Here is a 25,282-nt window from a genome sequence, read left to right as displayed (position 1 = left end):
GAGGAGAGCACGTCGTGACCTTGTTGTCATTTTTGGTGTCATGGATAGGGTTGTGCTGAAAACCTGAACAGCTGCACTCTTATGTTTTCAAGTTACATTAAGTCATCACACCATTATGGCATTAAACATGCAGGGTAGGGAAGCACCAGCATCCTCAACAACTAACGGGTATAGATACATCATGGAGAGATCTTCCAACTTTACGAGTACTGTATTTTGGGATTATATACATTTATCCAGCCTATTAAATTAATTCATACCACCATCTATCCATCTGCTTTAAATTTAAGGATGTTTTGCACTGAATCTCATCTATAACTCAGTGCAGCTTCAAAAGCAACTCTCTTTCAAGTCTTTTATGCCCATCTCCGAGATTCTTAAAGCCTTATCAAGAAATGTGCAGACAACTTGACGCCTTGCTTGCCAGCAGCTGTCTGCTCACTCAGCCAGAAATCAAGCGGTGCCCTCGGACACCAACTGCAAGAGCTCCCCTAAGACCGGAGCCACAACTGGCCCGCTGAGCACGGGATGTGACTCAACAGCTCACAGAGCACATTCGCCACGAGCTCCAGGAAGCGCGCTCATCCAAGCTAATATCTGTAAAAACACGCCACATGATTGATTTCTGTAAAGACGCAGCGACCGCCAAGAACAATTACTCACGGCGCACAATACCTGACCCTGAAACCAGTCATCGTCAGTGACACGCAGCAGCCAAAGAGAAAGTGATGACTGCGCCTCAAGGTCGTGTCCAGCAGGGACGACTGTAGCCAAATTGTCTGCTGCAGAGGTCTGGTTCTGTTCAACCTCTGGGTCTTGTGTTTTAATAAATACATTTGATAGGAGATTCTCAAGGTCAGCTGTGAAGAAAAAAAAAAAAAGGAAGGCTGGATCGGAATCTCATTATCATTGCAGAGACAAAAACTTACATACTTTGACTAAAAGGTTGAAACTCTGCCTGTTTAGCACAGCGAGAGAAATGTGTTTGTCCACAGAGGATGTGCCCAGTCTGAGAGGAACTGATCCAAGTACTTGAAGTTTGCTGCCACCTGCTGATGGTTGTACCCACAAAACACAGACACCTGTGCAACCTGTGCGACTCTGGTTTTCGTTTGTCATGTCACATACTATAACACAATCAAGACACAAAGAGCTGTATACAAAAGTGTTAAAGTTTATTTCAGAATGAAATACATATTTACAAGACACCTGGATCACATAAAAACACAAGGTATAAAAATTCAATCTCAGTAATATTTCATAAGAGACAACTACATATACAAACATCTGGTTCGTCCTCTGTCTTCCCTTTACGTTGAGCAGCTGCAGCACAGTACTTCATCATATCGTCCGCTGTAACTGTGGAACAGAGAAAATGTACAATTTACACAGAAGTCGAGCGTGTTCATACAGACCTACCCCTACAGCTGCACCATTGCACACCTTGTAAATGACTTGAAATCCAACCTGATGGAACATAGTAATGAGGAAAAAAAAATCCCAACTTCAATGACTGTACTGAAAGCATTGTGAACTACACAACAGTCCCACAAAAAAACAAAAAAATATCCTGTTAAGCCCAATTTGCATGGGATCAGAATGACCGGGGAACCACAGATCTTACAATTATCCCCAACATGAGTTTCATAAAACACATTTGCATGTTTTAAAACAACTTGAGATTAATATTGGATTTCATCCATCTCTTCCTTCAAATATTTTACTGCTCTCATTGATTTGTAGCTCTCTCTCTCTCTCTGAATCAGCTTCCATAATGTGCAGCAACACAAGCTTCCTCAAATGTTTCCCCAAAACTTATAGAAACTTTCATGTTCCTCACCAATGCAGCCTTTCTAGTTCTATAGTGAGAACGAGGCAGAAGGAAGGTGTGAAGAAAGCAGAGACTGCAAAAGCCTTGACAATGACAACAATTTTACAAAGTTCTGTAAACGTATTGAACATTAAAAGACTGAAACATGCCACTTGTATTAATATTTAGACTCCTTAATTACATGGTTGATCCGGTCTCGCCACCTCAACCGCCACTCCCTCTAAAATGTTCACCGAGTCGGAAACAACTAAAACAAAGAGAGCTTAGGTCCCGAAGACTGTACGTAGGATGTGTACGTTTTCATTTATACTAAATCCAACTCTTTCAAAAAAAATAAAATAATTTCACAAATTTCATTGTAACATATGTGTGGACTGATGAGCAGTGGCTGAGGCTCATAAAGCAGAGCGGGTCATTCAATAATCACAAGGTTGGTGAACCGATTCCCAGCTGCAGAAATGTTGCATCACGATGAGACTGAACTTTGAGAAGTTTCTCTGGGATGTGAATTATTGGTGTGCGAGAGCAAGAACGTGCTGTACGTCCAGAATAAAAGTACTGTACAAACATGTGTCTACAAGGGTAAATGCAGCATGCAGTGCAAAGCTCCTAGTGTGGTCAACAAGACTAGAGATGCGCAATGAAAATGCAATGCCTCGAGGAAACTGTTGTTGTGATTTGGCATTATACAAAAAACACTGAACTGAAATCATTTACCATGACGCGTCTTCAGTTCAGTGCGAACACAAAGGAAAGCCTTCAACAGATGACGATTAACAGCTTGAAGCCCACACATGTAAAGGCACATCTTCACTGCCATGGCAAGTGCTTTTCCAAAACACACCTAGTAACTACCTTGAGCATTTATACGGATTACATCTGAGCTGAGGATATCAGTCATGGATGCGCTTGGTTTTGGTAACTTTACTAGTTGCAGTTATATTATGACTTGTACCTTTTATGTCTGGAAAGCAAACAAGCATGCTGTGAATCATAAGATAAAAACAGTGACTTAATTTTAAGGTTTTCAACTTAAACAATGGCTGACACATCTGACACTGAGCGAGAAGGAAAATCGACATGTGACTTACTCTATGATGGTGCAAACGGAGCAACAGAGGCTGGAGCACCCGGAGCACTGGCGGCTACAGGAGGAACACACCTGGCGCTCACACTGGGAGCACCGTGTTCTGGACCCCTGGCTCTTCTGACAGACACAGCAACGTGTAGCAGGCACCGGTGCACCTAAATAGCAGAGACATCCGTACAGTACAGTGAAACAAAGCATTTAGGAAAACATGCAGGTTAAAAGCAACCAAAGTAAGCATCCAAACATGCAATAATGCTGACATCTGCTGGTAGAAAGCATGAACTGAACCGACTATTTCTTTGAACTCAGAAACTTCAATATCACTTTTTAAAGAGACTCAAGCCTGATAGGATAACTTCTTCGACCTGGTAGATCTTTTGGCTGCTCCCTTTAGGAGTGACCACAGCCTCCATCTCACCCCCATCTCCGGCTGTCACACCAACCCTCTGCATGTCCTCCTTTACTACATACATTAATTTTCTCTATGGTTTTCCCCATTTTCTTTCTGCCTGATAACTCCCTGTTCAACATCCTTTTGTCCAATATATCCACTATTCCTCCTCTGAACACGTCCAAACCATCTCAGTCTTACCTCTCAACTGTGTCTCCAGAATGACCTACACAGTTCTAATCTGCTACATCCTGGATACTTCCAATTAAAATCCTAATGTCTTTAACTCTGCCACCTCCAGCTTGGCCTTCTGTTTTTGTGCCAGTGCCATTGTCTTACAGCACAGTAGGTCTCAATGCCGTCTTGTAAACCTTCCCTTTCACTCTTGCTGTTATCCTTCTGTCATAAATAACCCAACAGTCCACCCTGCCTTCACACTCTTCTTCACCTTTCTTGTGCACTGTCCATTGCTTTGGATGGTTGACCCCAGGAATTTAAAGTCATCCACCTTCTATTTATTTTACAGAAATTTTGTTGGACAAGTCATCAATAACACCAACATAATAAATGGAAGTAGAAGCATTTATGCACCTGTCCCTTTCCTTATTTCACAAAACACACTTTTAAAACATATTACAGCTGAGTTTAACTAAACTTTATTCTGGATCATCTATGTAGACACTTTTCTTTACAGATAGGTTCAAAAAGACCACATACATGGACTTTTACTTTTGTTCCATTTACAAGAGGTTCAGTGTGTCACTAGATGTCACTGTTTTCACATGTATTTTGTTTACCTTTTGCTCAATAATCATATCAAGAACTGCTTCCCATCTTATCGTAAACTTTGGACTAAAGCACTCTGCCGATGGTCACACACCACACTGCACTGAAAACTGACTGGTTCGTCAGCTATCCTTGTTGGTTCAGTACTGAATAGTTTACTTTTCACACATTTAAACTAATTCTTAATTCTGCTTTTCATTTTTGCTTATCCTTTACTGGGTGCATCAACTACAGACTTCACACTCTTCATCATCTGTTTCAGTTCAGGCTCACCTTGTGCACCACTTGTTTTTGTGAGTCTGCCATCATGTCCGATCAGCGTCTGGCCCCTCAGAAGCGTATGGCTGCATGCAGGGGGCTCATGCTCTACGGACTTCTCTTCTCCGGTCCATATTTTGCCCACCACTGCCTTGGCACCGTTGAAGAGTAGGTTTTTAGTCTTTTCTATGAGAAAATGGGAGCGGGGGCACTTACGGGTTAAATCAGTAATCCAGTTGAACCCAAGAAGCTAATGTTCATAGCAACAACAGCAGGCAAAGTTAATGAACAATGTAGGATCGATAGTGTAGTTTAATTATACACTCAAATACAATCAAAGCGACCTACGCGATTTTAAAACGAATATAAAAGGACGATATGCTTGAAGCTAACAGCGCAAGCTTACCTAACAGGTATGTGCGCAACGATGATGCTAGCATTGGCTAACGGTGCAGCGAAGCCACACAGTACCCAGAAAGGTGAACTTACCGTATATTTCTTGCCTGTATTTGTTCCCAAACACACCGTAATTATTCAGCTCCTGTTGCCCAATGTGTATTTTGTATTGGGAAGAAAATGTTTCCGGAAAAGGACAAGCTCGTTTCGTCATTTTGGTTGCTAAAAGTGCTGTACCTTACTCCCACGGAGGACCACACTTGTTTGTTGCGGGAAAAATGAAACGGAGGCAGACAGGAGCCAATCACAAGGACGTTTTATCGTCACGTGGGTGCTCATCCCCGTTCCGGGAAGTGCGCCACTTTCCCACGTGACTAATGCTTTTCATGCTGCCTTCATGGACTGTCGTCAATGTTGTGTGTTACGGATTTTAATTTTAGAAATCAGAGTAAAAAAATCAATGTATAAATTAATTTATCTTTGTGATGGAGTCAATACAGTCCCAATGGACTCAGCTAACAGTAAATTAGTAATATATAGACAATTATATCAATTTTTGAAAACAGCAAGACTGGGCTCCAGAAATCAGATTATCATAAAACGTTTTCTTTATTGGATCATGGAAACACATCCACGTTTTTAAATTTGCGATATGGCTATAAATGTATTTATAAATCCAATATTTTGACTCACAAAAACAGTGGGATATTTAACTACAACACAACAAACACAGTTAGCGTGGATCAAAGCTTATATGTTTGTTTATTATATAATGAAGTGAAGGCAACTTGGAGAAACATGCTTCAACATGACACACTGCCAGCGCTTCCATCAAGGGAAGGGGGTGGGATAAAGACTTAAAACATCTGGATCATGCACTCTCTGGACTTTCCAACGCCAACCCACTTGACTAAGAAGAGAGAAAAGAGCACAAAGAGTTTTGGTTAAGTGTGAGAAAATTTATATTGAGATACACGAGTGTTATTTTCTCTCACACGTACTAGGAACTCCAATGTGGTTCTCAATGAAGCGGATGTAGTTTTGTGCCTTGACTGGGAGGTCATTCCACTTCCTAGCTGCTGAAGTGTCTGTCTTCCAACCTGGGAAGGTCTCATATTCAACCTCCACTTTCTGCAAAACGTCCATGTTGGCTTTGTGTTGAAAAGAAACCAGTTATTACCAACTCTTTAATCAGTCAGTCCTAAACAAAGACCATCAAATTAGGGAAATCGTTTACTCTTTTCCACAACCTGGAAAGTGGGGAATCCTCTTCCCGTTGAGTTTGTAGGCAACTCCAACTTTAATTTCATCCAGCACATCCAGAATGTCAAGTTTTGTCAAAGCAATGCTGTTGAATAGATGTCACATTTAACATGTGCGGTTAATCATTGTCAGGCTGTGTGACGGTGCAGGAAAATGGCATGCTCGTGGGATAAAACACAAAAACCACAAAGCAGCAGATGAGCACCAGTCCTAATCACTCACGCAGTGAAACCATTAATCATGTGAGCATATCTGACGATGACCAGATCCAGCCAGCCGCAACGTCGCTTCCTTCCCGTGGTCACACCCACTTCGTGACCCCTCGTCTGCAGCAGCTCTCCTATTGCCTACAGAAATAAGCAAGAAATAAACATCTCTGCCTGTTATAATCCTAAAGATCTAAAAATAAATAAATAAATAAAAATACATGCACATTAAGTACACCTGAAATACACACAGCCGAGTACAATAAAACATCACGAGTTGGAGGATACCCTTTGAACATCTTGACCTTAGTCCCTATGGCCTGTTCCCGTTACAGGTAACATTAACCCCAGCACACACAGTAAATATATCCTTAACTAAGAGTCTGACCCTAAATTTATCCCTGCGAACATGTGATCTGGAAAAGAGGTAAAGAGCCGTCTCTCACAAAATTTGACAGCTGCACTCAGTGAGAATACCCCCCCCCCCCCCTTCACACACAGGCCTGCCAACCGTGCTGCCTGTGTGTCAGCTGGGGGATCACAAACAAACTGTATATGTCAAGCTGAATATCTGCGTGTTACATAACATGTCATGTGTCTCTTTTTACAATACACAGACCGTGAAGGCCAAAAGCCAAACGCGTGACAAGATTTGCCAAGTGCTGCTGCGATACCAGGCACTCACATTGAGCTGTTCGGTGGGGAAGGCTCCAATGCCGACTCTGGTCGTGTAGGCCTTCGCAACGCCAAACACGTCACCAATGTTCATCGGAGGGATGCCGAGACCGGTGCATGCTCCTCCCACGGTGCAGTTTGATGATGTCACAAAAGGATATGTTCCTAGAGAGACAATTTTGTATATTACAGCAGCAGTGATTTCTTCCCTTTTCATCACCCATATCCAAAGTAAAGTGAAAAAATAAAAAGCAAAACAACAAAACTATTGCTATGGCTCCTACCAAAGTCGATGTCAAGCAGAGCAGCATTGGCCCCTTCAACCAGAATTTTCTTAGGGGGGCCATGAAGAGCTTCGTACATATAATAAACACCGTCTCTAACCATCGGCCGCAATCTCTCAGCGAATTCCTCCATGAAGCAAGAAAACAGAAATATGTCTCAGTGCTGGAAACAATAACAGACAGTCACTCAATAACATCACTCTTATCAGTTTCTACCTTTAGTTTTTTCAGCTGGTCCTCAACGTCAACTGTCAAGGATGGATACATGGACTGATACTGTTGGACGAGATTCTTGAATCTAAAGAGATTTACCAGAGGTGTTACCCATGACATATCACTGTATACAAATGGGTTTGACTCCTCTGCCTGAGTTTTACACACCATTCCTACCTAGTAGAGAAGTCCTTGAAGTCACCCAGGAGATCACATATGCGTAGACCAGTGCGAGATGCTTTGCTGGAGTATGCAGGTCCAATGCCCTTCTTGGTAGTTCCAATGCTATTACGTAAAACAATGTGTGAGATCAGTGTTGTATTCAATAAATTATCGTGTTGCGTCCTTTGGGAAAGGGTCAGGCTGACTCTGAATGGTGTCCTGCCCTCCTCACTATCGCTACCCTTACTTCTTTCCTTCTTGCGCTTGTCTTTCAGTTTCCTGTAAGCCATCAACAACCTGGTGGAAATCGAACACTGTGGAGAGACAGAAAAAACGATCGATAAGATGCAACCTTGAAGAGATGAATTAAACAGGCTATATATATATATAGTTAAACATGGAAACAAAGAACATCTTCATAGATGTACCGAGGTGAGCTCTGTCTGAGACAATGAGTCTCTTCTCCCAGCCTTTCAGACCTGGTCAGAGAATAGAAATCACATGATTACATGCTAATTTGAGTCCACACTAGTTTCACTCATTTCTGCTAAAAATACCTTTCTTGTCATTTTTATCCCCTTCTTCAAACAAACCAGGTAGATGTATAACTACTCCATTACCTAGAAGATCAAGGGAAAAAGCAAGTGAGGGTAAATATTTGAATAATAGTGCATCTCTGTAAATAATAGAAATTGAAGCCTTTACCAATAAGAGATATGCTTTTGGGGTTAATGATCCCACTGGGGAGAAGGTGGAAGTCGTACTCCTTCCCATCCACCACCACTGTGTGTCCTGCATTATTCCCGCCCTATGGATCAAAGAATGTTTATTATTAATAATTATAGTAACTGGCAATGAGCAAGACATACAATCAAACACCCAAGGCCACCTCATCACTTTTAGCCACACTAACATGCCCCGTCTGATTTTTACGATGAGTGATAAGTGCCCTCTTTCCTGAGCTTTTCGAGCATCTATTTTAACTAACAGACTTGGCTGTTGCTGGTGGATCCTCCACTCTGTTCCCCCCTGGATAAGACCTGGCCTTCTCATGTATCATGTCAGCCTGAGAATGTGACCCCTGGAGCCCGGTGGGTTGGGCTCTCAAGCCTTCAGAACACAGGGTTCTAGTCCTGTCAGTAGTACAACACTGCAGGCTGTTGACAGCCTTCTCCGTGCCTGCTGGAGCTGAAGAGACCTCTTGACCGTTATGTGTCTTATGCAAGGCCGGGTCACAGACTGACCTGTCTGGACCTGTTTTTATTGATGATTTAATGCAATCAGAAAGAGTCAGTCAGAGGAAATTTACCCGAGGTGTTAGGTCGATTACAAGCATTAAAAGAGTAGTCAGGGTTTTAATAAAATTGCACGTATTCATGATGCCTGACAGTATTTAAGACATTCGTTTTGAGCTGTCACAGCTGCCTATTGCATATTTTAAATTCGTCACAAATATAAACACGTCGCTTTATTGTAGTGGGGAAAAATATCCACAGCTACACTCGCGTTAAATATACCGGAGGTGCGAGTGTTTTCGCTTTCGCACCTGTTGCACATTACCAGGCGCCAGCAAGTCACAGAATTTATCGTGAGATCACGAATTCATGCAAAAATACTCAGCAGCACCACTCACAGTCCTCATCAAATCCACACGTTTACCTGACATCTGCAGACAATGTCAGCTTCGGTAGCCAGTAAATCCACGACCTTCCCTTTCCCCTCATCTCCCCATTGCGCACCGAGCACCACGGTCACTTTGTTCCCCGCGTCATTACGCGGTCGCTTCTGCCCGGTGGCAGCGGGTTGATTTGCGTTTTTTTGGTCTTTCCCCGACCAGCTGAGCGACATGATGGTGTTGCCTTGAGCCTGTCCGCCTCAAGAAGACCCAACTGTCTCCAAGAGCAGCATTGCCATATGTGTAACCGCATATCCGATGATGTCAGAGCCAGACGCACAGAAGTACGTAGCTGTGCTCAAACAAATCACCTCCAAAGCTGCTGAAGCACCGAGATAACAGTTTTTACACAACCGTCACGAAGGTGGAATTGCTTAAACATTACTTTTTGAGGCTTTTCTAACGGATTCAGATTGCCTCAATACCGCCATCTATGCGAATCAGACGATCAAAAACAGAACAGACGAACAGTATCTTCAATTTTATTAAAATATACCCAACATTAAAAGTTACAGTCCATTCTCGCTCTCCTTTATACGTATATATCCTGTCGCAGATCATTTGATTAACAAAGAAATTAAGACATAAGATTTGTATTATTTTATAATTGATTAAATTCAATATCTCAAACCAAACACTGCATCTTTTTATGGGTGCTGCAAATATAAACAAAGCTTATAGCAAAAACACATTCACTGCACATTACAACAATTATACAAACAAAGAACATTTAGCTTTTTTTCTCCCCCTCAAAATAGTCCTCAAACACAAAAACCCTCCAGTTTACATAAAGTGACTTGGTAACGTGAAAACTAAGAGGACTAAGCCTGACAGAGCTTTTGCCACTGTGGCCCCGAGACTGTGGAACTCTCTTCCCCAAACATTAACTGTGGACTCAGTCGCTGTTTTTAAAAAACTCCTCAAAACTCATCTTTTTAAAACTGCTTTTGGTTAATTTTTCGCCTGTTTTATTTTCTCTTTTTAAATCGTTTTATGACTTGTAATCTTATGTGCAGCACTTTGTGATTCTGTCTTGAAAGGTGCTATATAAACAAACATTTATTTATTGAGAAAAAAAAAAAATCCCAGCCTCAGGTGTGGTCGCTCTTCTTGGTCAGGATGAGGCTTCACAGAAGACTTCCACATCCTCCAATCAACATTATGGAATCCCAATAAAATACACTGTTCTGAACTCCTGCTCGGAAGTCAGCATTTCCTTTTCCCTCTCGATTTTCTTTTTCTGGAGTCACCTAGAGAGAACAAATGCTCAAATCAATAGTGCGAATGAAAGCGTGTACTTTAATACCTTTCACAGTTATTTCTGTAAGGGACACTGCCGGCTCAAAGGCCCTTGGCAGAGAGGCGCTTTGCTTGCAAACACTATTATTGGCTTAGAGATGCCCAGAGTTTTAGTTAGAATTTTTTTAAATACATTTTATATCATGTACAGTATGTTTAATTAAAGTTCAATTAACAAAACAGTTTACAAGAAGCACACGAGACTGTTAGCAGGTTAAATCGTTGCAGATTCAGAGAATGGACAAGAATATATGGAGGAAGAAGAAGAGGACACAAAAGTGACAGCTTTCATGAAATAACTGTCCACAATGGCTTCACAGAGACTCCACAAACGGCGAGGCTGTTTGAGATCAGAAAACTTAATTTCAATAGATTAACCACTAATTAGAGATGATTTATTATTGCACAAGACAATACTTTTATTTTGCCCCCCGGCTCAAGTTTAACAGATATCACAAACCCCAAGAGTTTAGCCCGACAACCAGCTAAACTGGGAGAGCGTTAAGAGAGACGGCCGTGTGTTAAAAGTCGGACAACACAGACAAATGAGATCCAGATTCCGGTTAGACCAACAGATGACGTGTTATTTGGAACAAAAGCTCTGACGATGATTGAGTTAATTTCCGGCTTACGGTTTGCCATTCCATCAACTTGACCTACCTCACAGCAACACACAGCCTGTTTTATGTTTAGTCTCTCCTTTCACACTGTTGCCTTGTGTTTCAGAACGGAAAACAGAACATTCAAACAAGGGACCACAGGTTTTTTAAAAAATCCATTCAGTATTCAATCTTCAAGACAAATGCTGCACGCTGCATTCATACTGTTTAATTTAAAAGATATGTATTCATGTAAAATATTTATGCACATAGTAAAATGCCCATACATAAGATTTAAAATGTTAAATGGAATAAAAACAACACTAACAGAGGATTCCCTTTAAGAAACGTCAAGAGACTAGCATTCCAGAGATGGCCTTTATTGAAGTGAATGGATAGGTTACCTTGATTACTCTTCTTTTTGTTTCGTTTAAAGAGCTTCATCTGTTTCTTTGGGTCTGGCTTAAGGGCTTCGGACACAGATGCCAGATCTTCTGGTTCCAGTGCATCTGGGACGTCGCATTGCATGATGCCTTCATCGAGCGTAATCAGGCTCTTTTTGGGGTCTGCAAGTTTGCAACTATCGACCTCGTCTTGGCCAGACGTTTTCGCCCCCGTGTACGCGGTCTCCTCGTGCCACTTCTCTTGCCCTACAGTCTCTGGTAAATGGCTTGGTTTATTAGTAGTTTCTCCTTTCCCCTCTCCCATAATATCACTTTCCATGCTCTGCTTCGTGTCCGTACTTTGAATTTCTTTGACATGAACGTTTACGCTAAGATCAGTTGGCTGCTCGGGGGCCGGGCTGGGTGTGTCGTCAAACGTAGCCTCCAGCAGGTCAGAGTCTGAGAGGGATGAAGGACTGATGACGCTGGTCTCTGCTGAATCTAATGAAAAGCCATTTGTGGGGAGGCATGGTTGGTGGTCCCCTTTAACCTGAGACTGAGCTTGAGTCACATCTATGGGTGATGCTGCATCTTTCTCTGGCTGCAGAGATGTAGGTCTTCCCAGGAGTGCCGCTGGAGCCGTCTTTCCTGGGAGTGTGCTTGGAGGTGCGGCTGTGCCGTCGTGCACTGCATTCAGCTGAGGAGGAGCCGGCAGAGTCTCTTCTGACGGGCTTATAAAGCCGTTCACCTCGCCCGTGCTGTTGTGGCGACCCTCTGTCCGAGACGCGGTAGGAGCGGAAATGGTGGCCATGTCGACGGCTTCTTCGCCTACAGACTTCGCACTTGATCCTGGGGGACAGAACAGCCGATCAGTTAACAGAATTAACATCTGAAGTTAGGTGATGTTCTGCAGCGAGCAATGAGACAGGACGACTAGAGGCTCTCCATAAAAAGAAATGCTCACGTGGGCTCCACAAAGCAAAAAACAAAAACAAACAAAAAGCAATGGAGCTAACTTAGCGAGACGGGAGGCGGTGCAGAAGCACAAATAATCCAACAAGGCAGTTTTGTGGCTCGCGGTTAAGCGGATCAGGAGCGGAGCTAGGAACTGCGGATGGAGACCACGGCCTCGTATCCTTACCCGGTGGGCAGGTATCCCTACGCATTTCACTAGAAGGGAGGCTTTCCGAATCGCACCTTGGCCGGGTCTTTCTGAGGCTGAAACCTTTTCTGATGTCTGCCAGGAGGTTTTCTATGATGCAGCCGTCGTTCTGCGGCACAAAACCTTTCTTGACTAAAAAGAAGGGCACAAAGAGGACATGGGAAACACGATAGTCACATCACATCTTGTTCAGAATTTTCTAGTACAGTAGAAGAACACAGCGCTCTTCAAAACTTACTTATTTTCCCATTCTCTCCTTTCTGTCTCTTGGACTCTTCCTCTGCCAGCTGCTTCTTTCTCTTCTCAGCCTTGGCCGCCTGTTCTTTCCGAGTTTTGTTTTCCTGTTATCATTAAGGAAGGATTTCACTATCTCGCAAGTACAAAATGTACATAGCAGTTTGTCTTTGTGTCATTTGGGCCGTAGCATATTAACATGTCTTAGTTTTCCACAGTTTATTGATACAAATGTTACAAAGAAAACACTACCTCCCACACACAAGAGGAAGATTTAACAGTGCCAAGTGCTCGCACACACACACACACACACACACACACACACACACACACACACACACACTTAAGATTGTCTCATAATGCTTTGACATCGACCAAAGCGGCCTCTCTGACCTTCAGCGCCTTGATGAAGAGTCCTCGGAAAGTCCTGATGGTACCGAAGAGTTCCTCCAGTGACAGCTGATTGGCATCCTCACATAAATAGACAGCCAGTTCACCCTTTTTCGTCTCAATCGTGGCGAATCTCTCGTTTAATTCTCCGAACAACTCCAGATTTGCCTGCAGCAGAGAGAGAGAAGCATTTGGGATGTGGATCCAGCTGCCAAGAAAACAGTGCCGAGTTATGCAGTTTTGCATCCATTTGGAGAAAAAGCAAAGATTGACGTTTTACCTCGAGAACTTTTGCATACTGCTCCTTCACCTCCTCCGCAGAGTTGGAGACTTTCTTGGTTGTCTCATTCAGCCGTTTGAGTAACGCACTGGCTTCTGACTGAACAGAGTCCAGGTTAACTCTGAGTAAGGGTGACAAGCGCCAAGTGTTAGAAATCTTTGACAAAATAGTTGAAGAAAAAAAATTAAGACTTTAAGTTTGCATGAAAGGTTTCCATACCCTGCTGCCTTTTCACATATGGCTATTTCATCCGGTAGAGCCAACAGCTCTGGGTGGTTTGCCTCTGCTTCCTTTGCAAAACAAGCCATGCAATGGGTGATTAAACAATTTCATGACTGAGGAGAAAAAACCCCCAAAAGACACTGCAGTAGCTGCTGGCCGGTTTGCGTACCTCCAGGATGTGATGAAGCAGCGTAATGCGGCTCTTGTTGGCCTTGGTTTCTGTGAGCTTGAGCAGAGAGCTAATCTTGAACCCCTCGGCGTTCCCAGTGTGACTTCCCTGAAAGTAGACCAGTGATTAAAAATGCAAACTGTCTAAATGTCAGCTCAACTGACGGAGAAATGAGGGATGAGGTTCTTACATAGTTGAGAAAATTTCCCACGTCGAGGATGAGCCTGCAAAAACTGGGCATGAGCGTGCTCGTTCTAAGAGCTGGGAAACCAGTGACATTGTGTTAACATATAAGACATATTTTAAGCTAGCCAATTTAAAAAAAAAAAAAAAAAAAAGTTCACCCTTAATCAAATTTCCTTATTTTTCCACAATCAGGCCTGTTGTGCTATTTTCATAAATGATGTCCCAGTTATTTAGCAAATAGACAAGCTTCGTTGTGCAGGAACTTTTTTCTTGCTTAAGTGAATGCATCGTCATCACTGAACAGAAGGAAGCCCACATCCACCCCCACGTGAAGCATGCGCCTGTGACAGATAACAGAACGTAAACATTAATGATACTCCTCTCACCTGGGCTGTAATGCCATCTACTCTCATTAAGCTGGTGGATATATTCATCCATCTACTCAATTTCCTTCCTCCCAAACCACTGCCTTATCCTCTTCCTGAGGCACTCCCAAGCCAGCTGAGACGCATAATGTCTCCAGTGTGTCCCGGGCTTTCTCCCTGTTGGATATGCCCAAAACGTCTTCACCTAGGAGGCGACCGGATAGCATCGTAGTCAGACACCCACTCACCTCAGCTGGCTGTGGAGGAGTGAACGCGGATGACTACGTTCCTCACCTGTACAAACAGGGCTCAGTCATGACAACATGATGCGGATGGACTAATCAAGCTGACAGCTTCGCCTTCACACTCAGCTCTTTCTTCACCATAACAGACTAACACACTGCCCGCATCACCGCATATCGTGCAGCAAATCCATTTGCCAATCCTGCACTCCTCCACTCATGAACTAAACCTGTAAATACGTGAACTCCTCCACATGAGACGATAGCTCAGCTCCACCCTTTTCCTGGCGGAGGATCGTGGGCTTCGCTCTGTCTCACTTGGCTTCAAGCCACCTCTGAGATGGATGTGGTGGCTAGAAGTGCTCAATAAAACACACATTGTGCAAAAAGCCAGCATGATTCGGAGAATGCAGAGCCAGACACCCTTCCAGGTGTAGATGGCTCGGTAAAGAGAGAAAATAGTTCCCACACAAAACTGCTCAAAATAAGAATTATGGATTTTGTTTTTTTTGAGTAGCTGCATCATGATTTCTGGAAAGAGATGTTGCAGTTGCACAAATCCAACATTTTCTGCTTTGAATATCCTCAAGGCAAGTGCCATGTGCTTTCATTGGAGTCAAGAGTTCAACAGATACACTGATGAAAAGCCAGAAAACTGATTTTAAGGTGAACCCCTCCCTTAAGAATTATAGCTGAATGCATGCGAACACAGGTGAGGGACTAAGGTTTACTTACAGTGGCAGGCCTCCTCCACAAGCTTGACTTTAGGTTTGAGCATCTCCAACACTGATGCAGTTTCCTCGCACAAAAGCATGCACTCAATCCTCAACTGATAACTGAAGAGAAGAGCGAGAAGAGAAGAAGTCACGCACACGGCAGCCACGTAAGCAACACTTAAAGCAGAAATAAACTTAAAAGAAGGGGGGGGGGGTTACCACGGCACAGTAAGGAGAGAGGTGTAGAAGCGATCAACGTTTGCCAGCTTGTCTTTCTCTCCCTGGAAGGACTTCAGATTCTCCATCTACGTGAAAACAAAGCACTGACTCAGACAAAGCACCATCATTCTCAAGCAGGGCCTTAATTGGCAGATAAAAACACTCGAGGTACGGATGTTGGCAGCACAAACCTCATGCTTCTCTGGCAGGAGCTTAAGCAGCTGTTCTAGCACCTCCACGTCAAACCGAGTCCGATCCCCACTCTGGATCATGCCCACAAACTCCTCGTTTGTGCTGGACGGAGAGAACGTAAAAAGTAGAAACACGAGCAAAACGCATGAAATCACAAAAATGTGTTTGATATCTCACCATTTGAACTGCTTGAGGAATATATTCACGTTCAAGCTTTTCTTTGGGTCGATGAACGTGATCTATAAAAAGGTGGGTGGAGAAGGGGGGTGTAAGAGAACAAAAACAGGATTACTGATTGTTCGCCTCTGCTTATTAGCAGCGTTTTTCTGAGCGTTTCTGCTCCGAGGAGCACCGTCGAGAGCTGACCAAGCACACCTCTTTAGGCTCCTTCTTGACAGGAGCAGCTGCCCCCTTGTCTTTGTGTTCGGCCACCGGGAGGCAGAACAGCTGCTCGATGCTGCTGTAGTCGGGCTCGTGAGGAGGCGGCTCTTTCTGAACCGAGGCCCACATGGAGTGACCATCTGTGTGCACGAAGAAAAAGAGAGTAACCCGTCATGAGCTTGTGCGGCTCCACTTTTGTACGGACATTGTGCCAAGTGATCATCTCTCTCCTTCCAGAAACTTGAGGGAAGCCTTCGACACCCACATTAATTAACACCCAATTTTGGATGGTTTAACAACTCAGAGCGCTATTCATGTCAGCGCTCCACTCCCATCAACTGTTCACTACACAGATGGCAGCAGCCAATGCCTTTGCTTAAATTCCTCAGAATTATTGCTATTTAAAAATGTGGGACCTATACTGTATTAGCTGATAATACAGATTTATGCAAAAGAAGAATTAGTATGAGATTTGACAGTTATTAAAATAAAACAATTAAAAAAAAATGGAGGTTTTATCCACTTACCAGTAACCGTGCGAAGTTTCTGCCAGTTGAGCTTCTTCATCCTCAGAGTGGGACAGCGGCTTGTCTTTGAGGGCGCGCTGCAGCCCAGGGCCTGGCTACTCTGGGCCACAATCATGCCTGTTGGAGGTGGAGGCGGATGTGGCATGCCGGGTAAAGGTGGAGGCGGTGGTGGCCCACCACCCATCCCTGGTAAGGGCGGGGGAGGAGGGGGGACCCCTGGTCCAAAGGGCAGAGGAGGTGGTGGTGGTGGGGGAGCCATTCCAGGCAATGGAGGAGGTGGCGGGGGACCAGCAAACCCTCCAGGTAGCGGTGGAGGAGGTGGCGGCGGCGGCGGTGGTGGTGGTGGCGGGCACTGGTTAGAGGGGGGTAGAGGGGGTGGTGGTGGTGGAGGTGGAACAGAGGTACACAGTGGCCTTTTAGGGGACGGTGTGCTTTTGTTTGGCTTCTCCGTGTACGGGTGGTCCAGCTCCGTCTGCACAGCCTTATCCACTTTGACCCGCAGTCCGTCCACCTCGTGCCGATCGTCGCAGCTTTTCCTTTTAAAAACCATCAGCCGCTGCATGATCTTCTCACAGGACTCCATCTGAGCTGCAGCACAAAACCAGAAGACACACACACGATGTGAATTAGCTTCCCACTCTACAACAGAAGCTTTCAGCCATCCTAACACCGGCTCCCTGCCTTTCATCTCAAGGCGATCTATATGCCTGAATAATCACTCGTCTTCACCATGTGGCCACTAAGCAGCCATTAGCCTCTTTTAAAGTGTTGATCTGGAGTGAAAGCATTGTTGCTGCTGAGCTGACTCACAGTCCTGGGCGAGCAGTATGGCTCTGTTGGTGATGGCCTCCAGAGCCAGCCAGATGTCAGGGCGCCCTGGTCCCAGCACCAGCAACGTCTGCAGGATGGACAGCAGCTGGAGAGAGGCTGGGGAGCTGCTCACCTGCACACGAACACCCACAAGAACATTAAGCTTGATAATTTGCACAAGGATAATGAGGTATTTGAATCTGTAGCTTATTAACAGATCCCTCTTTACTGTGACACTTCTGAGAGAAAAGCCACATTCATGCAGTGTTCTGCTTGATGGACTATATTTTTTATTAGGAGGAGTTGACAGAGCCATTTCTATAGGCTTTTCTCACCTTGTTAAAAAGTGTAGTAAAAACCTCCAGGTGATTACTCATATCAATGCCCCCATACACTCGCAGGAGCTCTTCCTCATCTTCAGCCATCGCCTCTTCAAAAGCTTCGCACTGAATAATCAAGTCTTCATCCTCCTGCTCCCTGCAAACGCACACACGCGTATTACAGTCATAGCTCGGTTCATAGTTTAGTTCAGTCCCATCTTCAGTGTTTTTTCCTTAAAAAGTTCTGACAAGGACCTTTGATCCAATTTATGCCATTAATGGAAATACATCACAAAACTATTTTTCTAAAAGCACCATTTCACTTGTGGTGATTATAGCTTTTAAAAAGGAACCTTTAAAAATGTACCTCAGCGACTTTATTGCGGAAATTAAGAGGCTGAAAAAAATAATCAACACCAGAAGGATGGCTCACCTCAGCTTTGGCAGAACATCAAGTAACTGAAGCCCTGCAAGCAAAATAACACAAAATGACACAGCTCCGAGTAAAACAACAAGAAATCAGCGGCTTTTCATGAAATGTCTTACAAACAGCGTCGCCTGCCTCCACACAGGACTATATGTTAGTTTGGGGGGAAATTCCAGGAAGTCACAGGTGAACAGTCAGAAAGGAGGCGTGGCCAGTCAGGTGGCTGATTGGTCCAATTGGTTTGGACCAATCAGCCACCTGATTGGTCCAAAACTAATATGCTGGGGGAGAGAAGCTATGGGATATTTCTCAAACCATCATGAATGTGGTGCTCTTCAGGAAGCTTAGCGGTTAACACTTGTTCCTCATTTAAAATAGCTGTTAACTCTGGCTTAGTCAAAGGTTAAACCAGTGTTAACAAGGCTACTACCAAGCCAGTTAAACCAGTGTTTGCACAGAATATACACTGGTGGCCCTCAGAGGAAACGGCCTACTCTGCATTCAAGGTTTAATGCTGCCCAATTATTCTAAGAGTGGTGATATTTTCATTTCTGCTGATTTGTGGTGCAAAATGAATGAATTACACCATCTAATAAAGGCTTGAATTTTTTTTGTTTTTTTTTAATTCTCAGGCATTTTGTAAAAGTGAGAATGAGGCCAGGAGACCTATTCTTAGTCAGACCCAGTGACAGATATATTCGTAAGAGCGCTCCGGCCCATGGCCTGCTTTCCCCCTTTGTATTCACTTTGAGCTAACAGTTTACCCACAGCGTCACCTTTTCCTATAACAGGACAGTAAAGGAATTAACTGTTGAGGAGCAGCCAAACCTACCGATGAACTCCTTTCTCATCCTATCCCGCTGCCTGAGGTCCTCTGTCCCGAAGATGAGAGCGTTGATGACACTGAGGAGCGTGACCATGTAAGGGACGTTATCTGTGACCTGGAGCTCGTTCATAATCACGCTGAAGCGATACTGCTGCGTCTTTACGCCCTGAAGGAGAAACCACATTTGAGATGTGAGAGGAAAGTCAGAATGGAGCTCTGCTAACTTTTCTACAGGTTTAATCCGCTTGCCTTGTAATGTTCCAGGGCGTCAAGTGCCAGCCGATGACCGTCCAGAGAGAACATGCTGAGGGCTGCAAGAAGCTCAAACACCTGCTTCTTCACCATGGTGTTGGAGGTGTCCAACGCTGTGTAGCATAATGATTGCACACATCAGCAAAGGATGAATTCTCCTATTTTCCATATCAGTTTTCCTTAAAATAATTCCCCCGTGTCTACTCGTTCCGCTTTGTGTCCAGACCTAAAGTAAAAGGATTGTTTTGCCGTCTTTGAGGCAACACTACTTGAACTTTGCCCTCTAAAGATCTGTTGCTGTACTGTAGATAAATATGTGTCTGTAGGTGGGGAAATCCAATATTCACAGCACACTGCCACATTACAAATTCAGGGATGTCCCGAAGCGACCCTTAATGACTCATGTCTGCATGTTAAAGCTGAGGACATGACTGGAAAATTCAGCTTGACAGAATGAGTCACAGAGAACCCTTTAATCATGTGAGCTATGACCACTTTAACACAATATTACAAATGTTACATAAAACACGAAAAAAAAAGGGTCAAATCTCCTGCCATTAAAGAGGAGACGGCTTTATTTGAAATAACTTTTAACAATGAAATATCTGGAACGTTTATTTCCATGTGAGACTGAGCAGAGGCATCAACACGACACTGGGAAAGCGCATCTGTGGTCAACCTTGGGAGAGCTTCCGAATGTATCCCTCGTTTTCTATGATGAAGTGAATCCCCGCCGTCGAGTTCATCACTGCTCGGACGCAGCTGACGCAGGTGAGCTGCAGGAGAGCATCTGCAATGCGAGAGCATCCGCGCCCGGAGAGACGGTCCAGGGCCTCCAGGAGGAGATCCAGCCCGCTTAACTCCAGGAACTGCACCATCCATGTCTGATCGCTGCCTTCCAGGCGGCGCTTCAGCCCAGAGTAGTTGACGACAGTGGGGACTTGGAGCAGTCTGATGCACAGCTCTGGATCAGAATTCTCCAGGTTGGCTTCCTGCTGAGTGTCAGAGTCCTGCGAGGAACCCAGGCGATCCCTGACCGCCGCCCACTTCTTTTTCCCATCTGATTTTCCAGACATTGCTGCTGTATAAACTGCAGGTGGGGAGAAAAACAGAGAAAACAAAACATTTACAGTTCTGCAAGTGCTGTACAGATGAAGCGAAACAGCTCTCAGGAAATTCTGCAAGTTGGTAGCGTGCAGATACTGCCTGCCTGCTTGCACCGACATGCCGTAATCTTGTGTGGCAGAGGGCTATCATTGTTATCCAAACCACAGAAAACAGGCCAAAACTATTCTTTATTGAAAGCAGAATGGAAAACGACAGCTTTGCACTTTAGAAACGAGTAAAAGATACGTCAGCGGCCATCACCAGCTCTGCCAAACATTCCATCTTAATCCTGCTTGAGCGAGTCTGACTGCCAGCTCATCAGAACTCTGCACAAAGCCAGGCTTGATGGTATTTGGATAACCTGTTCAGTATTTTCAACAACAATAAATTAAATGCCAAGTTAGCTGGAATTAAACTGCAACGTTTGGGAGGCGTGCTTGTGAAGAGCTGATACAAAGAAGGAAGCTCACGCACTGATGGGCACACACCGATCCCTAAAAGTCGCCTTTTTCTGGTGTATTTTCCCATCAGTGCAATCCCCACTTTCACCAATCCGTCTCAACCCCGAGCCTCGAATTAAATAACACAGGCACATTCCTACACACGGAGAAAGTCAACAGGGTAAGAGTTTAATCCAAAAAAGGGGAAAACTTTGCCCCGAAAGTCTAAAAATACTTTGTTTCCAAACTTGAAGTTGCAATATTAGCTGCTCCACCACAAGAAGGTCCCTGTGTCCCCAGTTGTTGATTTTACACTTGGCACGGAAAGGATATACAAACGAGACAACGGAGCGAGCACGGAGAAACAATGCAGGGCAAAAAAGGTCAGGAAAGGAAAACGGCCAGGAAGGAATTCCAGCCTTCACCAGTCCTCTTTATCAACCTAAGCAACAACATAAGGCTATGCTTTCTGCATGTTAGATGCTCTGTAAACGAAACTGCTTGCAAATGTCTTCGCTGACTCCTATAAGTGGGTATTTTCTCTGAGAACAAAGCTGCTGTCTTGTGAAACATCCTCCAAGTTGAATTTCAATCCGCTCTGCGGAGTCAAGGTAAAAATGAAGCCTTTCTTTTCTCACTTTTTTTCTCTCCTGGCAAAGCATTTGTCATTTCTGACTGCAGCATTTCAGTCCTGCTGCCAGTGTGAGAGTGTTACCGTGGCAGCAAGCAGCCAGACAATGGTCTTTTACAATAGGCCTTCTCAATGCTCTTCAAAGGGCCGTGTTCATTAGTCACAAAATGGATGCATGCTCCCTAACCCCCTTCCTCCTCCTCTTTCTCAGGCTAATAAGACTTATGGCCACTAATCCTTTACACACTTTCTGATTCAGAGGTACAGCTTGCTCTCATTTCCAAAGTAACTGGAGAACAAAAGTTGCAAATTGACGCCTGTAAACGGGAGAATTTTCACAGTCATGAATACTGTGAAGTTACTGGGAGTCATTAAAATGCGCTGAGAATTTTGTTAAGTGGATTCCACAGCTGACTCACACACTTCCAAAGAGAGGCTGGTGTGTAGAAAAAGCGTGCCGCGAGCATGACTTGGGAACTTTTCAGAAGGGAAGGAAAGGACTTTCCTGGGAGAGGAAGCTTGGCTTGTGATAAATACACTGGTGGTATGACAGCTCCAGTTCCTCTTTTGATGCTTTAGTTTCATTTCTAAGGAGTGCTTTCCGACTTAAGACACATTCTATTCAAGCACAAATATCTGGGCTACATGCTGAGCAACATCAGAGATGATGTGTAGGGAAACAACACATGCAATTCAAAAATGATCAGAAACTATAGTACAAAAAGTCTCAAATCAGTAAAAAGGCTGCTGAAGTTTCACGTAAAAAGTGCTCACTTGGTTGATCAGGTGACTAAGATGCCAAAAGACGGTGTCAAAACAGCGTCATTAGTGTGCCCAAACATCCTGCCTGGAGAATTTCCACTGTGTCATTCCACTTTGCTTTCTCTGCACTTTCCTGTGTGCTCTCTACTCCTCTATCAATTAAAGCCAACAAAAAGTCTATACTTGTCTGCAAGTCATACACCCACCCATCTGATTAAATCTAGTGTTGATGTCAGACACAGGCCCTCCAAATCGAGCATTTCTCAATAAAAGAAATCAGTGCTTATCAAGACTTATTCATTCATTCTAATTCAGATTTCTATTTATAGAAAATTACAGTTTTTTTCTACTTCAGACACAAAGCTTTTAGATGCCAACCCAGAATCCCGGAATCTCCCTGAACTCCCGTTTCCCATTACCTGACTGATCAAAAGCCATTCACGCACAGTAGATAAGCAACTATAAAGGAACAACAAATAAAAGGAAAAAAGGCGACACACCTTTTAGTGGTGGATAATAAAAATAAAATAAAAGAAGTAAGATAGCTGCTTAAATTCCTATGTAGATCTAGCAGTTTAGTTACCTCGAGTGATCCTCTGGTTAACTGCTCCTCAGCACTAATGTTTGCAGCATATTCTTTTCTGCACTCCTCAAACATAAGCCACTTTCATTTTCCGACCTTGTCTGCCAGAACATGTACCACTAATAGCAGGCTGATTCACTGCATCAGGACAAACCTACTCACCGGTCCTCTGGTTTAGCCGCCTACACAAGCAGCCCACTGCTACAGTACAACCTCAACACTTGTGAACATGCAGGGACATCTCCACTGACTTATTTCCTCAGAAGCATATGCACAGCTTCTGTGTGCAGGGCCATGTATGACAGTAATCACAAACAGTAAATAAACAATATACAGTCTACTGAGACGCCAGATTGAGCAGAAATTGTATGAAATTTGAGACTATTTCATTTAAACACTGAAACTACGGCTGAAATCACGTAAATCCCTTTATGGATGATGTTAATTAGAGTTTGAGTATTTACAAATAATTAAGCTTTAATCCACACTTTAAAAATCTTGTTGCCCCCCCCCCCCACTCTGTATTTACATAATGATTATTGCAGCAGAGCACATCTGGTGCTCGTTTAAGGAGCATCCACATCCACACCTCCTCTGACTGTCTTTCCGCTTTTCGAGGGAGTGACAGGCATGCCTGTAAAGTCTTCAAGCGCATTCTGGAGTTAAAACGCAATTCAGTGTTAGTGTGGCCCCAGACTGACCGCGCACGTAACATCGGCATTTTTGACTAAAGCCACGCGTGACAACCCGCGATGTCCAAGTTACAGCCTTGAAACTGCAGCTGGACATTTTTGGCCAAACTGTTTTGTTTTCCAGCCTTTCAGCCTCTCTGGCAGTGCGGTTTTTAAAGGGACAGCCTGTTACTACCTCCACACTGTCACTTTGTGAGCCTGCATTGCACACTGCTCCATTATTACCGACCTGCGCTGCGATTTCCCCACATATCAGGAAACATAACGGGACTTAGTCACCTCAGAGTGGCGAGAAAAACACGCAAGAAAACACATTAATAACAGCATCTACCGTCACTTCACATATAAGCGCTCAAAACGGCGTCGCACTATTACAGATCACCTATCGGCTGAGTGTGATGCCTTACCTGCCTTTATTCCATTAATACAACTACACCTCAAAAATCGCGTCCTCGGCAGTGTCTCGTTTAGGGAGGCGCTTTGCAGTCATCCAGACTCTCATTACTGAGGAAAAAAGACGAGACGAGGACCTCTAAAATATCGGCACTGCGCGGCAGGTCAGTCCCTCATGGTATGCGATGGTCCCTTTCAAGTCGCTACAGCCCCTCTGCTTCCACACAGCTGTGAAACAGCGACGGTGTCAAGGCAGCGTCATTAGTGTGCCCACACATCCGCTTTGGACTTTCAGAATAAACTCAACAGCGAAGAAACCGCAAACGCCTGAAATGTGGTTACACTATAATAAAAAAGGATAAAATAATAGTACAAAAATACATTTTTAATGAATAATAATAATAATTGTTTAAAAATATTGCTATTAAAATTGTTGTTGTATAATTAAAAACGACGTTTTTAAACCAAAGCCAGCCCTTACAGCAACAATTGCCCTACCACTGTGACTTAAGTACAACAAACAAACAAAGAAACAAACAAAATTTAGTCTTGAGATGACTTAGAAGGCTTTTAGTTGGCAGAAAATTACACACTAACAGAAAGAGAACTATCTCCATATCGTATGCCTGCAGTTTATGATCAGAATACGTGTATATACGGTTTTAAATGCTGTTAAAAATACTAATGTGGATGGGTAAAAGGCTCTCGATGTTTTATTTTTAAGCCAAAGCTACTCGATTTCCGGTCCCTACTGCGTGCAACTTGAGTCCTTTTTAGCTGCTGAAGGCAGCCAGTGGTTGCCTCCTCCCACACTCACCCATCCCATCAGCTGGACCTCTGCCTCACGCAGCCAGTTGCGGGAGGGAAAATAACTTCTCCGAATCAATCAGCGACTCCTTGCAGCACACAGCGCAGTGGCAGAGCACAATCCTATTATAGTCTTGAGTTAATGTGGTTATCTCACAACTGATGAAATAATAACCAGACTTCAGCAGGTCTAACTGCTCCCAGGAACCTTGTGTACAACACGTAGCAGTATTTCCAAGTCTGACTTAGAGGAAATTAGTCATCCTTCTTTATTCTATGGAAGGGGGCATTTTTAATTTTAACACAATCTGGAATCATCTGAATCCACGACACAGAAATAACCCGAAGACACTTAGACATAATCTTTTCTCTAAGATTTTTAGCTTCAGTGATTTTAGGGAAGTCTTTCAACAAATCCACTGCTTCACTAATAAAA

General features: G+C 43.9%; 4 protein-coding genes across 5 annotated transcripts; all 4 read right to left on the bottom strand.

Annotated features, from left to right (window-relative positions):
* Nucleotides 1-1,154: 1,154 nt before the first annotated feature.
* Nucleotides 1,155-5,056, bottom strand: siva1 (SIVA1, apoptosis-inducing factor). Its single transcript, XM_040041761.1, has 4 exons — nt 4,846-5,056; nt 4,372-4,542; nt 2,923-3,076; nt 1,155-1,359 (listed from the first exon to the last, which is right to left on the bottom strand). Exons 1-4 carry the CDS (start codon nt 4,964-4,966, stop codon nt 1,311-1,313), a joined length of 495 nt encoding a protein of 164 aa, XP_039897695.1. The 5' UTR covers nt 4,967-5,056; the 3' UTR covers nt 1,155-1,310.
* Nucleotides 5,057-5,337: 281 nt separating this feature from the next.
* On the bottom strand, nt 5,338-9,501 carry adss1 (adenylosuccinate synthase 1). Its single transcript, XM_040041759.1, has 13 exons — nt 9,215-9,501; nt 8,261-8,363; nt 8,113-8,175; nt 7,984-8,034; nt 7,803-7,869; nt 7,571-7,678; nt 7,397-7,478; nt 7,181-7,307; nt 6,907-7,061; nt 6,238-6,362; nt 6,003-6,100; nt 5,754-5,903; nt 5,338-5,662 (listed from the first exon to the last, which is right to left on the bottom strand). Exons 1-13 carry the CDS (start codon nt 9,401-9,403, stop codon nt 5,610-5,612), a joined length of 1,371 nt encoding a protein of 456 aa, XP_039897693.1. The 5' UTR covers nt 9,404-9,501; the 3' UTR covers nt 5,338-5,609.
* A 195-nt stretch (nt 9,502-9,696) lies between these two features.
* LOC120739839 (inverted formin-2-like) lies at nt 9,697-19,179 on the bottom strand. 2 transcript variants are annotated; one of them, XM_040041756.1, is made up of 18 exons: nt 18,612-19,179; nt 18,360-18,576; nt 17,942-18,083; nt 17,607-17,739; nt 16,797-17,384; nt 16,264-16,409; nt 16,066-16,127; nt 15,888-15,990; nt 15,697-15,782; nt 15,497-15,597; nt 14,159-14,229; nt 13,969-14,076; nt 13,797-13,867; nt 13,578-13,698; nt 13,301-13,465; nt 12,912-13,014; nt 12,653-12,805; nt 9,697-12,360 (listed from the first exon to the last, which is right to left on the bottom strand). In XM_040041756.1, exons 3-18 carry the CDS (start codon nt 18,029-18,031, stop codon nt 11,423-11,425), a joined length of 3,039 nt encoding a protein of 1,012 aa, XP_039897690.1. In that variant the 5' UTR covers nt 18,032-18,083; nt 18,360-18,576; nt 18,612-19,179; the 3' UTR covers nt 9,697-11,422. The 2 variants fall into 2 exon arrangements, with proteins under 2 accessions (XP_039897690.1, XP_039897689.1); XM_040041755.1 differs by having other exon boundaries at nt 18,360-19,179.
* Nucleotides 18,356-24,310, bottom strand: inf2 (inverted formin 2). Its single transcript, XM_040041760.1, has 5 exons — nt 24,054-24,310; nt 20,111-20,521; nt 19,429-19,544; nt 19,186-19,345; nt 18,356-18,393 (listed from the first exon to the last, which is right to left on the bottom strand). The coding sequence occupies exons 2-5, from the start codon at nt 20,505-20,507 to the stop codon at nt 18,356-18,358; spliced, it is 711 nt and encodes a 236-aa protein (XP_039897694.1). The 5' UTR covers nt 20,508-20,521; nt 24,054-24,310.
* Between the last annotated feature and the right edge of the window lie 972 nt (nt 24,311-25,282).

Source organism: Simochromis diagramma, unplaced genomic scaffold (assembly GCF_900408965.1).
Source record: "Simochromis diagramma unplaced genomic scaffold, fSimDia1.1 OVJJ01000304.1, whole genome shotgun sequence".
NCBI lineage: Eukaryota > Metazoa > Chordata > Actinopteri > Cichliformes > Cichlidae > Simochromis > Simochromis diagramma.
This window is presented reverse-complemented; position numbering and strand designations above follow the sequence as displayed.